The 15,889-nt window shown below is 38.8% G+C and overlaps 1 protein-coding gene across 1 annotated transcript; it reads right to left on the reverse strand.

Annotated features, from left to right (window-relative positions):
• Positions 1–855: 855 nt before the first annotated feature.
• CPO (carboxypeptidase O) lies at positions 856–14,645 on the reverse strand. Its single transcript, XM_066323302.1, has 11 exons — positions 14,566–14,645; positions 11,262–11,337; positions 10,722–10,846; positions 8,055–8,169; positions 6,908–7,009; positions 5,997–6,101; positions 5,382–5,492; positions 4,197–4,287; positions 3,413–3,615; positions 2,419–2,503; positions 856–1,221 (listed from the first exon to the last, which is right to left on the reverse strand). Exons 1-11 carry the CDS (start codon positions 14,643–14,645, stop codon positions 953–955), a joined length of 1,362 nt encoding a protein of 453 aa, XP_066179399.1. The 3' UTR covers positions 856–952.
• Positions 14,646–15,889: the final 1,244 nt, after the last annotated feature.

Raw genomic sequence — 15,889 nt, forward strand, 5'->3', positions numbered from 1 at the left:
TGATAGAGAGCAGACAACTGGACCCCCTTCTGTACAGACAGCTCCAAAGGGTTAAGGTGGTTGGTAAGAAAGAAACCTCTTTGCAAATAGATTTTTTTTTAAATGTACAATCTTCAATGAAATCCCTCAGGAGTCTAAATTAAGGAGGATAAATGTCACCACTAGTCGGTTTTGGAAGTTGACAATGCAAGAAAATAATTTTCTGGTCTGTTTGTAGGAATAGCACCCCATCCTTCTCTTTCTTTTCGCTTTTGCTTTCAAACTTTTGGAGGATTTGGGCACCTTCTATCTTCTTCTATCTTCTGTAATCTGACTGCATCCAACTGACAGGGCCACACCTCCCTATATGCTGGCACCAGTTCAGCTTTTCACCTTGTTTCAGGCTGTTGTAGATGGTTTCCTGATCATGACCTTTCACCAGCTTTTGAGGGCCTGAATTTTCTAACAAATTCCAGGAAATTAGGGAAGGAAAGTGGAGGACAAGGAAGCCATCCAATTTTCTGTAGTGGGATTTGAAGACTTTTAAGTCACAGGCATCCTGCTAAGGCCAGCAACACAGAGCAGTCAGCACACTCAGGCAGTAGGGAAGATTGTGACAGGTTAGGACTGTGCCTGACAGAAGGGCTGCACAGGCCCAGGTGAATCCCTGAAAACATGCTCCAAAGAACCAGGGAGAAACGGTGCTCTGTCCCCATGGGTGCTTGTCATGAATGAATGTTTTAAGGTCACTTAAAGAATAAGCAGAGCCATCAAGTGAAGCTTGGGAAATTGCCACAGCTCTTTATCTTTTCCCTCTTCCCAAAAACATAGCTATCAAACCACACATCCTTTTATTTTATGAGATGAGTCTTTATTGAAATACTTGACATTAAATTCCTTTGCTGATATAACCTTTTATTTTTGAGGGGACATTGTATTTTTCATGTGAGTCTCTTGCTGGGCTAAGCTGTTCTTAAAGAGCAGTCCATGTAAGTACAATACTCAGGCAAAGGCTCAGGCCCAAGCTGCTGGAGGTCAGCATCACGTCTCCATTGGGGAAGTACTTCTTATCAACATAGTCTATGATAGTTGTCACAGCCAACATAGTCTCCTCACACGTGGGCTGGATTTGGTTAGTGGGGAGAAGAAATCCATAGTCACCTGTGTCTCGCAGTTCAAATGTGTAGGAGAGTGGAATGCCAATCGTGTGGACCCAGTCCCGTGAGGAGCCTGAGTTATTGTCTGTGAATTTAAAAATAGAGAGGAGATATTTCTATTAAGCATGCTTCTTTGAAAATACTTCTTGTTATAGTTAATACAAGGTTATACCGGAATCCCTGAACTAAGCAGTAACCATGTATCACTGTGACACAGAGAACAGTTTCTAGGTGCTGTAATTCTTACCTATACTAAGTCTTCCATGGAGTTTCCTAAGTGACACGATTCTTTATAAAATGATATTGTACAATAATAAGAGATGAGTTTCAGGGATTCTGTGTTTTTAGCTTTTTACTGTGATTAGTGTGGGGTACAAGTTGGATTGGACGTTTATCTGTTTTTGTACTTCATTTCCTACATGGATACTGACTAGAATTATTTTTAAAACATAATTTTGGTCAAATCTGAAAAATTTCTGGCTTCTCCTGTATCTCTGTTCCTCTTCCTTGTGGATTGTTTTTCTTACCTATTCAGTGTAAGTACAAACCCTGGCAAAATGCAGCCCTAGGCACAGGCAGGTTGCATTGCACTTACACTGCATTGCTCATGCAGTCTGTGACTCAGGGGCTGTCACTCAGGGACTGGCAGAGACAGCCACTGGAATATGCAAACTGCATGGGTTCTGGAGCCAGCTACTTACTGTTCTCACTGACTAGCGTGACTTATTGCTTACTGGGAAAATATTGGGTTTACTAGGCAGTCTCTAGGGCCTTCAATCCTCTTTGTAAAGGCTGTCAACTTGTATTAGCTATGATGTGTTCGTGATGTGGCCATCCAGTCTATTAGGAACAGGGCTGAAACCGATACACTTCACACAGAATTGCAAGCAGCTGCCTTGTGATAATGTCTGCTGGAGTAAATGTGGACCTGAGTGGGATTTTAATTTTTGCTTGATTTCAGTGAAGACAAATAGGACTTTAGCTGCTGACTTCAGCAAGGTCAGGATGATCTATCACCAATCTCCTTCTGTCCCCTGTGATGGATCTGTGAGGAATCCATGTAGGAACTAGCTTCTGACCAATGCTTCGTTTGTTCCTGCAGTCAGCTTTATAACTTACAGAGTTATCTTGTATTCAAATGTCTGCTGCTGCCATGTTGCACCAAAACAGCCTTTAAATATTACTCAAAGTAGAAACTCAGCAAAACAGTACTTGCTGATGCATGTGACACAAAAATTCTTTGAAACACAGAGCAGTCAAAGGGAAACATTAAAAAACTTACATAAAATTAAAGCAGTTGATCCTACTTTGTAGCTGGTCCCATACTTTCCTTTCAATGCAGCAGCTGCTTCCTTTGCAACTTGCATCTGCAAATTCAAAATAGGAACAGCATTGGCATCAGTGGCAGTATCTTTGGCAATTATTTTGAGTGGACCAAAATTTTTGTCTCTTTCAGCTTTACATTTACATATGATCAGCTTTAGGTTTTGATATTACTTCAAGTCTTTAGAGGAACCCATTAGAAAATTTGGACAATTTTTTTCTTGATTCTTTGTAATGCAAATTGTTTTAAAATTTTAAAGATTACTCTGCTACTAGGTAGAGATGCTATTTGCTTTACTGTAAAGCTAGAGCCTGTATTTTGGAGAATTTAGAGTCTATGCTGTATAAGACACTGGTACTGACTACAGCAGTGATTGACCTCTTAGTTTAATTGCCACAGGCCCACCATCCTCAGAAACTGATCCATAGACAAAATAAATGACTTCTCCAATGACTCATATGAAGTCCAAACCCAAATCCCTCATGCTCTTGACTAGTGCTTCAGCTACTTGAATCTTCATAAATACACATGTAAATGAACTGAAATCAGAACACTCAGAAACTGAGGGAAGAAGAAACCAAGAAATAGGTACTTAATTTGCTCTCATTTTTCTGAGAGCATGTTTGGAATACCCTTTCTGGATACAATCATAACTATATATACAAATTCATTCTTTTATGCAATAAAAGTTGGTGCTCTTCTCCAGTTACCTTGCTTTGCATTAACCCTATCTGTAATAGTTCGGTTTTTCCTGATTTAAGATGAAGAATTAGGATTTCTGAGGCAAATAAACCTTACTGATACTGAACAGAGGAGCAGTAACTCTGGAAGCCAAGTCCCTGAACAAGCCCAGCTCCTCTGAAGGAAAGGCAAGAGTTCAAGTAAAGTTACACCACATACTACTGCCTCTACTTGCTCTCTATAAAGGTAGAAGATGAATGTTCTGCCTTACCAGTTCTTCATTGTTACTTGGAGGTTTGGTTGTGGAGCCATATGGAGTGAGGATGAGCTGTCCATAGGAGTGCATTGTTAAATAGCACAAAATGTCACTTTTCTTGCTTTTGATAAACTGAGCCACGGCTTTTGTCTCAGGCTCTGATTCTGGTCCAGATCCACAGAAGATATCACTGCTGCAGTTAAAAGATATACCAACACCTGGGCAGGAACAGAAACACTGAATCAATGGAGAAATGTAGAACACCAGTTCAGAGGGAACTGGGAAATTTATCTTGGAGTATTAAGGCATGTGTTTATGTGGGCAGGGGACTAGACAGCTCAGTGGGACTTGAGCATTACACTCAGTAGGTAGCAACTAAAATTTGCTACAGGACTGAAATATTTATTGTGCATTTACAGGATGGCTGCAACAAAAACACTCTGACACCACCACAGTGTACCACATGCCAGGGAAGCTTCGGAGGCTCCTTGAAATTCATAGTAAATGTAAATGCTGGCTGTTAAGTGACTAACTCCTAACATTCCTTCCTAGAGCTGATGCTTGCTCCTGCAGAGAGTTAGAGGTATAGTTACGTAAGAGCAATTTTCTGCTCACAAAAATGAGTGCTGGTTGAAAGTCAGTGAGTTAATATTTTGACAAATCAGGATTTTATTTTAACATAGGCCTTGATGACAACAAGATGAATATTCCTTTCTTATAGGACTACATTTTATTTCAGAAACTAGTTATTACTCTTGCTTTACATTTGTGTTCACCATCCAAAATACTTCAAACTTACTGCCCCAGGATGAATTGAAGTTTCGGTTCAGATCTGTGCCATAGCAAGTGCCATTCTCATATGGAGAACGGCTTTTCCTCCACAAACGATCCTGAAGAAAAGTAACCTCTGTTACATAATAATAACTCAATGATCCATATGGTCCAGTGAATATGTGTTGTAAATACTCCTTAATTTTTGACCTCTGCATTCTTACTAACCCAGGTATTGTAAGAGTACAACTCTGTGTGCAAATATGATAAAGCTCAGTGACAGAGCAATTCACCTACTACAGCCACACTCATCTGCTACAAACCTGCATGCACCCTAAAATAAGACTCCTGACCTTTTTTTTAGAGTATACTTTTTTCTGGGGTATTCAACTGCTTCTGTGCAGTATGGCACTCCTAAGCAAGACCTGGCATTGTGAGGGATAAGAGATGGAAGTATGCTTCCAATTCAGGAAAATTAATTCTTTTTTGTCAGCTAATCTTCCTACTGCTCCTTGGTTCCCTGCTATACTCACGGCTATACTTGGTTCTGTGCAGACCTCACTGCACTGCCTGTATGAGCTTCCCAGCTGAATTACCTGTGGATCCGAGTGCAAGGTTTGGTATAACCTACACCTGCCAGGGAGCAAGCAGGGAGACAGCCACATGATGGTAGCCATGGGCCAGCCAAAGGTTCTGCATTAAAGGATGCTTCAGCTGGGCACAGGGACCTGAAAGCATGGTGTGAGTGGCTAAAGACCAACACTTTGCATTATTCTCTGTATCAGAAGAACAAGATTATTTGGGAGGGCACACCTATTTCATAACAAAATAGCCTGATATTTGACCAATTCTCCTCCTGTCCCGTGCAAAGGTGCTAAGACCCATCTGCTGCTAGATATCTTTTATGAAGAATTAATGACTCTTCCAGACATAGTTAAGTCCAACAACCAGGCCTTGAGCTGTTATCAAAGAAATAATCCCATCCCCAGAAACCCAAAAACAATTGGTCTTGTGTTTTGTCTTCTCAAGTCTCATGATGTTTGCAATCACAAGTGATCACTGATTTGCCAGGAGAAACAAAATCTCTCTCTCATGAGAGGATTTATGTGAGTATTGCTGTTTTCTGTTTAATTTCAATGACCCTATCTAAAAGTAACAAAACATTCTAGGCCCATCTGACTTTCAATCTAGTTCCTGGATTTTCACTACTTACTATTTCCCAGGAGTAGATGTAGCCATCAATATTGAGAACTGGCAAGACATAGAGGTCCAAATTCTGTAGAAACCTGCTTATCTTTGGGTCAGTTTTGTAATTTTGAAGAATCTGAAAAGAAAAAATACAGAGCACTGAGCAGAGGATTTAAAGATACTTACTGAAAAAGCAAGTTTAGAGCTATCATCAGGTAATCACTCACTCCTGGATATCACCATGATACTCAACATCTACTTGATCTCCAGTGGGCCAGGTACTTTCTGTACACATGGAACATTGCTATATCATAGATTAGGCTTTCTTTATTTCAAGAGGACTGTGACTTTTTGATACAGGGAGGCTTGACCCAACAGCACTGTGGGTAAAGGAGAGGTTGATATGAGTTTCAGAAGACTTTGGAAATACTCAGGTGGAGAAACTGGCGCATTAATACTATCTCATATCTCAAACTGTGATTTGGACTTTGGTCTCCACAGATATCTCTAATATACACTAATTTTGCAAATCACATTTTAACAGAAAAGCATAATTTTTGGTACCACAACAGAAAAGAGAACTGAAGTGTCTAAAGTGATATGGTTTTCTTATTATCTAAATGGAAGAGTAAGGACTCACTTCTTTCACAAACCACTGACAGAAGGCTGGAGAGATCCATTCTCTGGCATGAATTCCACAGTCCATCCAAATTATCTTTTTGGGTTTATTTGAGGGTTGGCTGATCTGAGAGAATGTAAATGTGATAATTTAAAAACTGTTACATCACAATAAAATAGTTTAATGTAATACAAAAAAACATAAAATATGTGCCTTGATATGCCATCGAGCCATCTGAGATTATTATTATTATTATTACAGATATCTTTATGACAAGCTCTTTTTCATAATAACCCAATCTCTATAGTATCACGAGGCATGAGATTTGAAGTGTCTGTTGAGCAGGAGTGTCAGTAGAACAGTTAATTGAACAGTTCATTTTTTTCCTTTTTCACTTGTATTTGTCATTCACAGGAGTGCTTGCTCTTAGTTGAAGGCTTTTAATGTTTGTATTTTTTTTAGAAGAGGAATAACAAAAAGGCAGGTAATCTAATACTACTCGGTGATAGTAAGAGATTAGGCAATAACTAACCCAAATAGTAAGACTATGGTTTTTGCCAGTGTGTCCAAAAAAAAAGTCATGGAATACTGCTAGCAGAAAGGCTATCTGCTGTAAAAAGTAATAAAAATAACAAACCAAAAGTCTTTATCTTCACACACAGCTGTTGCCAAGCTAGTTTCATCTTGATTTGTATTTCTAAACAAGGCTTCAGTTAAATTTGTTGTTTTCAGTACATAATAGCAATAGAAAGCTCATAATGATAGTGTCCGTGAAAGTTGGCAAATCTTACTGTAATGTAGAGGAGTAAAACCATCTCCTGTTCAGTGAGTTGGGGTGAACACCGTCTTAGGAAACATCTGAATCCTGTCTTCTCCTAAGTACTTTTATTGTTAAGATATATTTTACTATTAAGGAAAATTTCCTCCCTTACCTGTAGATAATACATTGTTTGATTCTCAAATGTCTTCCCCAGGAAGTGCTGAGTCACCAGCTCACTGTTGTTCTTCTGAATCTGAGTCATCCATTGATAAATCTGAAATAATTGCAAAGAATTCTTACTCCAAAGTGGGAGTTTCCTTCTCTTTCCCACTTGCATTTCCACCTTAAAGCATTTTCTTTTGTTTAGAGAAGCAACATTTTTCTCAATTTATTTCAGTCTGTGATGCCACTTACAGGCATGGAAGGTGTTTCACGTGCCCTTGGGCAAAGGCATGGCCATGTCTCACTAGGTGTTGAAAGAGAATATTGCTGCAATACAATATGGATACTCCATTCTGGATTTCATTCAACATGCCCATCCTGTTGGGCATCTTCTTGTTGAGTGCCCAAGGTAAGAAGTCATACCATCAACTCTTCAAAACAGTATTACAGTCTCTTCCCTCTCAGCACTGATTTTCCACATCTGAGTCAGCAGCAGTCATCCTCAAAGGGTAGCTCAAGCAAAATATACGTGAGGGTTGACTCTGTTCTCTCACTTTTATTATGCAGCTAGGAGAAAGAATTACCACCATGCTCTGATTTTCTCCAGGTTTGCCAACTGCTGTGTGAAACATGGCACCAAGAAGTCATCACTGCCCATCCCTATGACAGTGTTTTCTCCTAAAGTGTCAAAACCCTGCCCTTAAATTACTTCTTTCTACAGATATCCCACTGTTCACCTCTTCTTCCTCACTGGGATTCCAGACACCACAATAGTCATTGTACTTCACATTTGACCCAGCACCAAACTGAGACTTAATAAAAACTAGAGATAAAGATTGACAGGGTAGAAACGTAGCATACCAACCAAACGAACCACAGAATATTATCTACAAAACTGTGCAGCTACTTTGCACAAAGCATTTTATGTTTTGTTCAGTGAAGAATTGAGGATTTAATCAAAGCCAATGGCAAATCCATATTCAATTCAAAGAGGCTAGAATTTTAGTCAAAAAGTAAGGACTGATTTTTTAAAGAGGAAAGTCAGAAAGAGGTCCACTGACTTTAGCTGAGCTTTCTGCAAACACAGAGTTGCCTGCTGTGGCATTTACAGAACAGAAAACAGCAAAACACACAAGCAGAGTTCGGTTCTTCTTTACCTCTTCCATTGGATGATACTCGGTGTAGGCATAACCTCCTGAGACCTCTCTGGCGCTGCTCCTCTCCCTTGGCATGCTCTGATCCACAAGTTTCTGTACATCAGGTATTAGGACCCTGAAGGATGGAGAAAGGGAAGATAGAAAACAATCCTGAACAGTTACTGCAGAACTGCCATGGTGGGTACATTGCTTATGTCAGCAAATGAAAGGATTTAACCTCTTCTGTTGTGATTTGCCAGGGTTACTTTTATGTAAAATGAAGTTCAAAGTACTGAGATTTTCACAGGATTTTAACAATAATAATTTTTACCAGGTTTTTTAAGCTGCCAAATTTCTACCAAGAAAAAAATTTCAAGATTTTCTTTTCTTCACCACTTCTATTTTTAAGCAAAATTCCGAAAATACCACATTTGAGAAAAGGAAGCAAAAGAGAAAAATTTAAGATTAGGGTTTCATTGTATTTTATTGAGACATTTTCAATTGGCAAAGATTTCACAGAAATATTCATTGCAATTCGCAAAACTCGGAACAAACCCCTTATTTCCTTCAAAAAGGTCTTTTTGCTTTTTAGCTATAAAAATAGCTCAGAAACTAGTATAACAGAGGCATGATTCCATGATCCAGGGAGTCAATAAAACCTTTTCCTTGCTTTAGTGGACTTTGGATCAGAGGCTGTTCTTGTCACTGCAATCAGTAACTTGTAACTGCTGCAAATCTGTGCTCATTGTAAATGCTTGCGATAAGACAATTGCAAAGGTAGCTCCAACACTGTTGATCTCAAATGCTGGAAGCACTAACAGGCTTTTCTGCTGACAGTGGCACTTCTCAGCATTTCTGGAAACTGCACATAAGAAACTTTTAACAGTAGTTACAGCTGACTTTAACTCTGAGCTTTGATGTTTTTTCACATCTAAACTTCAAACTAAAATTCAGGCAATGAAAATTCCCATGAAGTGAAACCACACGCACAAAATACGTTATCAGTGCTCTGGAGAATTGAAACCACAGGGTCTGACACAGTTGGAATATTGATGTCCTTATTATAATTTGTCATTTATGTCTCTATCATTATTTACCTAACTGTCATGTTACCTTCCCTGCACGTCAAGTGCCTTCTAAAGGGTGGTTCCTGCTTTGAATCTGTTATAGGAACTTTGACTCTATTATTGTTGTACTCATCTCAGCCTTTTTGCAATTCAAACCCAAAATTTTCATCTTGACTAATAATTACTCCTCTCTTTCTTTAGAACCCTATGTAAGGTAGATTCAGTACTGGCCGAGGGAAAACAAAGTTGAGCTGCTAATTTCGGGTTAGTATTTAAATTTCCACTAGAATCAGTCGAAACCATTAGAAAATGAAGAGTCTTGACATAAAAAAGAGGTTAAATATCCTCTGGAATGTTGTCCAAGTACTGAATATCTAAACCTCATGCTAGATAATTTGTACTGGCTTCAACCTCGTATCTCTTCATCTCTGGTTGTCAGGGCATCACACTTACTAAAGGAACATGTCAGGCAAGATGCAGGATGTCAAGATCAGCTTTAACTCAAAACAGCTTTGAAGTGACACCAATCCTCCTTAAACTCATCTTTGATTTGTAAATGTCAGTGTATGTCCATAGGCCATTTGTCATCAGCCCTGAATGACTACAGGGTTATTTACATTAAATAAAGCTAAATTAAACTAGCTACTGGTTACCTGAAAAAGTCAATTCCAAATGTGAACAGGACTGTGTGAGGAACAGAACTTATTTAATCCCATTTGCCTTTATAAACACTCTTTGTATCTGGATTAGATATTCTGGTTGTAAGTTAGGGAAGACGTGGCTGCATAGGTGTGATAAAACATTGTGGGACATTTGCAGGTTGTGGCTCCAGTTGTGAGCACAGTGCCCACCTGCCACTGGGATCTTTGTCCCAAGCTGGGATGTCTCTCTTTGGCTGGATGTTGCCAGGAAATTCTCACCAGCCTGGTGAAGGGAGTGGGGTAGAAAAATTAAGCTTTTAAAGAATGTGGCTGGATATTCACTTAGAAAGATCTCTTCTCCAAACCAGAGGAGTAACAAGAGACGGGGAAAGGAAAAGGAGAGGTAGAGACTGCTTCCCTGCAGTGACACCAATTAAAACTCCAGAAGTGGAAGGACCCTCCATTCAGATATCCATGTGTTCCAAGAGCAAAGCATGCTCCTAGAAGTAGTGATTACACCGAGTTTGGCCTCTTGAGTTTAGACTAAAAAACTGAGTCTTATATCCAAGTGCCATCTTCTCAGTGACCACTGAGAAGGCCACAGCAGGAAACAAGACAGATTGGGCTGTCTCAGGTTCCAGCTCCAAAGTCACAGCCCAGGACAGGTGGAAAGTAGATACATAGGGCAGAGGCAAATGGGCTTTTAAAGGTTCATAGCATCTCTGGGTTTGGCTGGTCAAGGTAAGTTGGAGGCATTTGTAACAAAGGTTGGGTCCTATTGCTGGTACTAGCTGACTGTTTATCAGATACTTGGTCCTTTTCTGATAGCAAGGGAGATTATTAGAGCCACACTGATAGCCTTGGTCCTTTTCTGATAGCAAGGGAGATTATTAGAGCCACACTGATAGCCTTGGTCCTTTTCTGATAGCAAGGGAGATTATTAGAGCCACACTCCCCCATCAAGGTATTAGAGATGGTACCTGTAAGAGATCATATGCTGATCTAAGGTGTCTTTCACCTCCTGCACCAGAGGGGCTGGGACCCTAATGTGCAGGTCTTCCCCAGCCCTGATGTCTTCAGGCAGCAGGGGCTTCCACAAATCCAGCTGTGCAGAGAAGAAAGAAATGCACAAATGAAACTCTGTTTTCAGAATGAGAAATACATTAGAGTAGTTGCATATCAACAAATGAAAGAAGTTTTCCTTCAAATTGTCCCAGTAACTCTCCAGTCATCTGTTCATAGAGCACACAGCACAAGCTTAGTGTTTTTACTGACTCAGGCACCACTGATAAGGAACAGCACTTTCACAGAGCCATGCAAAGGAACTAACTTCTTCACATAAATTCCTTCAGGTAGTAGAAGGGTAATTCCATACTACACTAACAAGAAAAATCAATAGTTCAATAAAGCTTTTTCAAGTTTGCTTTGACCTTCATTCCTTTCATAAGCTACATGCATATCTGTTTTACAGCCCAAGACCCCACTCTGCTCGTTGGGAACATGTGGTTGTTTTAACTTACTGTGAAAGTACTGCAAAGGAGCTGAAGATGCTGGACTTGCTGAAGTGTTTCTGGCACAATATGCAAAACCTGGTCCCTGGAAATTCGGTAGAGAAACAAGATCAGTTTTAACATCTGTTAAAGTATCCATGATTTCATAAATCAAAAGGACATTTTTTGTTATGTAGAAGGAAGACAGAGCTGTTCCAACAAAGACATGAACTATGAATTTGTGGAATGTTTTGGCTGCAAATGGGACTAAGTGATGTGACTTTTCTGTTGCTAAAGCATTAGCCACTTTGCTTCCTTGCCAGTGGCAGTGCTTTATTCACCATACCAGCTTCACAGAAGCCAACTGCTTGCATGAGCCCTGGTGTGTGTTTCTGCCTTTTCAGGACCAGGACCAAAATGAGGACATTGGTAATACATGATAAACTGCTTATTTGATAAGATGTCACTTTTTTTCCTCATATTTGGAATTTATTCAATAATTCCAGATTAACTTTGTGCTTGGCTGGTCTATTTCAGCATGCAGAAACTTTTGATAGTCATGATAAATGAGCATTGCTAGGAACTTGAGTTGTCCACAAACTGCTTGTCATGAGAATAGCCAGTTTATTCCAAAATAGTGAATATTGCAGTGTCTAGAACTGCATATTCTTACTCAATTCACATGAAATAAAAATTTATAGTACAGAATCTATCATTTTATATTTCTAGAGAAAACATACAGAATCCAGTGTCTTAGTATATGTTTTCATGAGATCCCAAGAAATTTTCCTCTACTACAGGCTTATCTGATGAAAATATTTAAAGTTTACAAAGAACAAAATAAAATGTATGGAAATGCAGAAAAAGCAAATCAATATGTTCCGTTAAAAAGGCCTTTGGAGGCTTTTTGTGTTTTTCAATGTTCATTCAGATCAGCTTTCCAGGATTGACAGCAATTGGAATGTTTCCAGTGAAAGAGTTTCAGAGTGAGGAGTGGATGTTGAAACTGCATTGCATTACTCAGAGGTGGGAGACCAGTTATCCACTCCTGATGAGAACAGAATAGAATGGGGAATGCTAGAAACTTTCCTATTTGCTGGCAACCAAAAACTGTTTCACAGTCTCTTTCAGTGACTTCAGTGGAGTCTTTCTCAGACAACTATAAAAAATGAACATTTTACATTTTAAAGCTTTCGTAACAGAAATTCTTGTTGCAAAAGCAAGCCATGGTCATTTTGGGCATCAACATAATATGCTCTCATCATCTGAACTGCAACTGCCGTCTTTTGTGCTTCCATGCAGGAATGTACAATTATCAGCTTAATATGAATACAAGTAGAATTCACTATTCATTTACTTTATCCCCAGAGGAATAGGGGAATTGGTGGGGTTTTTACATCTCTCTTGAAAATATCAACTTTGTTGAGTGAGAACTTGATAGTTAAAACAAGCAGTTTACTACTGGTTTATGAGATGCTGATAGCCCCATATCTGTGGGGCAAAATGATTATATTTGTATTGCTGACAGCAATGGTACGACAGTCATGTTGTACAGATTGGTACAACAGTCATGATGTCTTTGTAATAAACCTTGTAGATGCAGGATAAACATCTTTGCTAGCAGAATAAACATCTCAGCTGCAGTTCAGAGTTTATTCTCTCTAAATGCCTAGGCTAGCTTTGTTCTTTGTCTATCAGGAAGGGAAACAATATCCTGTAATATCTTTCTATCCTCATTGACATTATGTCTTAATTACACCAAATCAGAGAAATTCCAGACAGTCAGATTGCTGCCAGATGGCCAGCTCTTATTTACTGATAAACCTTTCACAATAGCCAGTGTGGAGACAAACCATTTTTAATAGTAAACTGAGATTAAAAAACATACATTTGTTTATGATTATGGACTAAATCTCTCAGTGCAGAAGTGCAAAGTCAACCCATGTGACCCCATGAGAATTACAGTTTTTAAAATTCTACAGTTTAGCTTTCTTAACAAATTAAAGGACTGTTCTCAGCGTAAGTTGTGTGTCCTTGGATGGTCATAGATTTGATATGTCATTTCATTTTTAAACAGAGAAGAGGACAATGAAAATGGGCTTTACTAATGACTTGGTCTTTGTGTAGGTGCTGCCCACCCAATGTCAGACTGGCCATCCAATACCTGTTTTTAAATTCCATGCAAGTACTCAAAAGGTTCAAGTCTGGACAATAATTAGAAATAAAAATGAAAAATACATTAGCAAGGGCCTGCTGAATTCTATTTACTGAAATCTCTAGCTGCATCTCTACAAATTTGTATCTCTTTAGATACAAATCTAAAGACTGAATATTATCCAAGGAAATAACACTTTTGAAGTAGTGACTCTGTATGCTCTGCTAGGAGATTTTCCAGGAGAGCTGCTGAATGGGTACATTATGAGGGAACTTACTTGCTGAAGGTAATGCTTGGTTTTCTGTGCTTTTTATGACTATATTCCAGGGGATATAATTTGTCTAGAGGCATTCAGCACCGGACTACTTTCTCCATTTACTTTAGAAAATTCCATGTATAAACTTATATGTGGATAGGTGACCTCCACACTGTGGTCATGCCCACCCTGCAAATCCCAGCTGCCACAATGGCAGTTACCTACCATTCCTTGAAGGCTGAGGGTGAATGGAACAAAAATAGTTTAGACAGGCAAACAGAATAATTTTACATCAGTCATTTTCCGAAGTGGAACTGAGAATGGAAAATAAAGCATAACTAGAGATTTCATGCTTTTCAAAACATTAATCACTAATAAAAAAATGTAATAATCTCATTCTCTGAACACCTTGGAATGAAGATTGTCTAGAATAACCCCCCTGGCTTTTTTTTTTTTTTTTTTTTTTTTTTTTTTTTTTTTTTGTAATTGTTACAGATTTCCAACAGGTCTTCACTATCTTTTTCACACAACCTAAGCTGTCTTTTATTAATAGATGTAATTTTGCTCAGTCATACCCCTTGCTTTATAATCAGAAAAAGCATTTTACTCCTGCAGCATCTGGTTTCAAAGTTCATTATGAAAGAGGCTAAGTGAAATGAATTTCAACTAATGGAAACAGAACATCCTGAGGTGCATTTGAGGGCCATTCTCTGGCTCCTACAGCTCTAGCTATGTCTTTGTTGGCTTGGATTTGATTCTCTCATTCTTCATTTCCCATCTTCATGTTTTCTTTCCCAATCTTACAAAACTTACAGCTTAGTAACCCTGTGTCCAGTTTTCAGCTCAAAATTGTTATTATTCTTACACAGTTTCTAGAACTTCACTGCATGCACAATTCTTTATGAAACCCTGTTCACACTCACCTGTCATATTGCAATTTCAAGCTGAATTTTCCAGGAATTAGTATCCCCAGAGAAAAGATGATCCGAAGAGAAAGCCACATCTTTGCACAAAGAGCCCACCACTGACAGTGAAGAACTAAAGAGGAAGAGGAAAGATCTGGATTATACAATTATTATATATATACTAGACTCATCCTAGAGGGCAGCCTGCCCGTGGAGAATCATTAACTTCACTTGTAAATAGTTCTAGATAAATCATAATTTACTTTTTCTTAATCCTTAAAGGTCTCTTCTGCACCCCAAGCACAATTGGCAACATTCTTACTGAAACACTTTTTCTAAGAATTAAGAACATTTTTCTTCATGTCACCCTTCTGCCTTTGAAGAGGTTTTGTGACAAAATTGGTAGTATTTAGAGAAAGTGTTACCTGCAAGATCTATGGCAAATCATAATGGTTTGCTCATAAAAGTCTTAGAGATAGGGAAGAACAGAAAAACAATAGTAAAATATGCTCTATCCTTACTCTTTTTGTGTTTGTGCCTTTATGGAACACTTCTGTGACCTCTTAAGTGCAGTTCTATCACTTACCTAACCTAAAGAGGACATGAAAGAACAACCAGTATTTCCATAAAAGGGATATATTGGGACTTCAGAGTCTCATCTAAACACCTCTTATCTGGCCCAGATCTGGACACAGATTCTGGCCACAGACTTACAACTCTACACTGTCATAAAGAGTGTTTGTGTTATATATTTTAAAAAAAAGTGGGCTGGTTACTATCTGAAATATTTTATTTCTTGTTTAGTTCACATAGCAAGAGTAAACATCTGTAGACTGTAGTTAGATGTATAGCATAGTCCTTCAGAAAGAAATTGCTTCCCTCATGCTCTCTCTTGGATTAAAACTATCTTGTGGTGATTTGATGAAGAAAACTGCATGGATTTGGGGTGCAGAGACTCCGGTAAGTCAGTTTGTGTACATATGTAATGGACATGATACTGTGCTGTAACCGTGGGATATTTATAGATTCTTCTCATCAGCATATGGGGTCCTCTTACATTTTTACGAGGGCTGTTATCAAGGAAATAGACTGCAGAACTGTCCCAGTATAAAAGAGGAACAGCTTAGCTCAAAAGTGTGTTCTCACAAAACCAGGCTGCAGGCAAGAGAAGAACATGCTCTTCTTCATAAATCACACCAGACCTTTCTTTTTTATTGCAATCTTCTTGAGAGCCTGGACCTGAAAATTCTGAGTATTTCTCCCATGTAGATATCCAACCCACAATGACTTCCAGAAGAGCTGAAAGAAGTCAAGTTTACAGGATTAGATGCAGCTTCATTTG

The sequence above is a fragment of the Sylvia atricapilla genome, chromosome 7, assembly GCF_009819655.1.
Source record: "Sylvia atricapilla isolate bSylAtr1 chromosome 7, bSylAtr1.pri, whole genome shotgun sequence".
In the NCBI taxonomy this organism is placed as follows: Eukaryota; Metazoa; Chordata; class Aves; order Passeriformes; family Sylviidae; genus Sylvia; species Sylvia atricapilla.

Excerpts from the sequence above, each read along its gene's own strand:
- CPO (XM_066323302.1), bottom strand. The coding sequence starts at position 14,645 with ATGTGGCTTTCTCTTCGGATCATCTTTTCTCTGGGGATACTAATTCCT. Across the intron at positions 6,102-6,907 it reads AAACAATGTATTATCTACAG|ATCAGCCAACCCTCAAATAA; the intron begins GTAAGGGAGGAA and ends ACATTCTCTCAG. Across the intron at positions 1,222-2,418 it reads ATCAACTGCTTTAATTTTAT|ACAATAACTCAGGCTCCTCA; the intron begins GTAAGTTTTTTA and ends TTAAATTCACAG.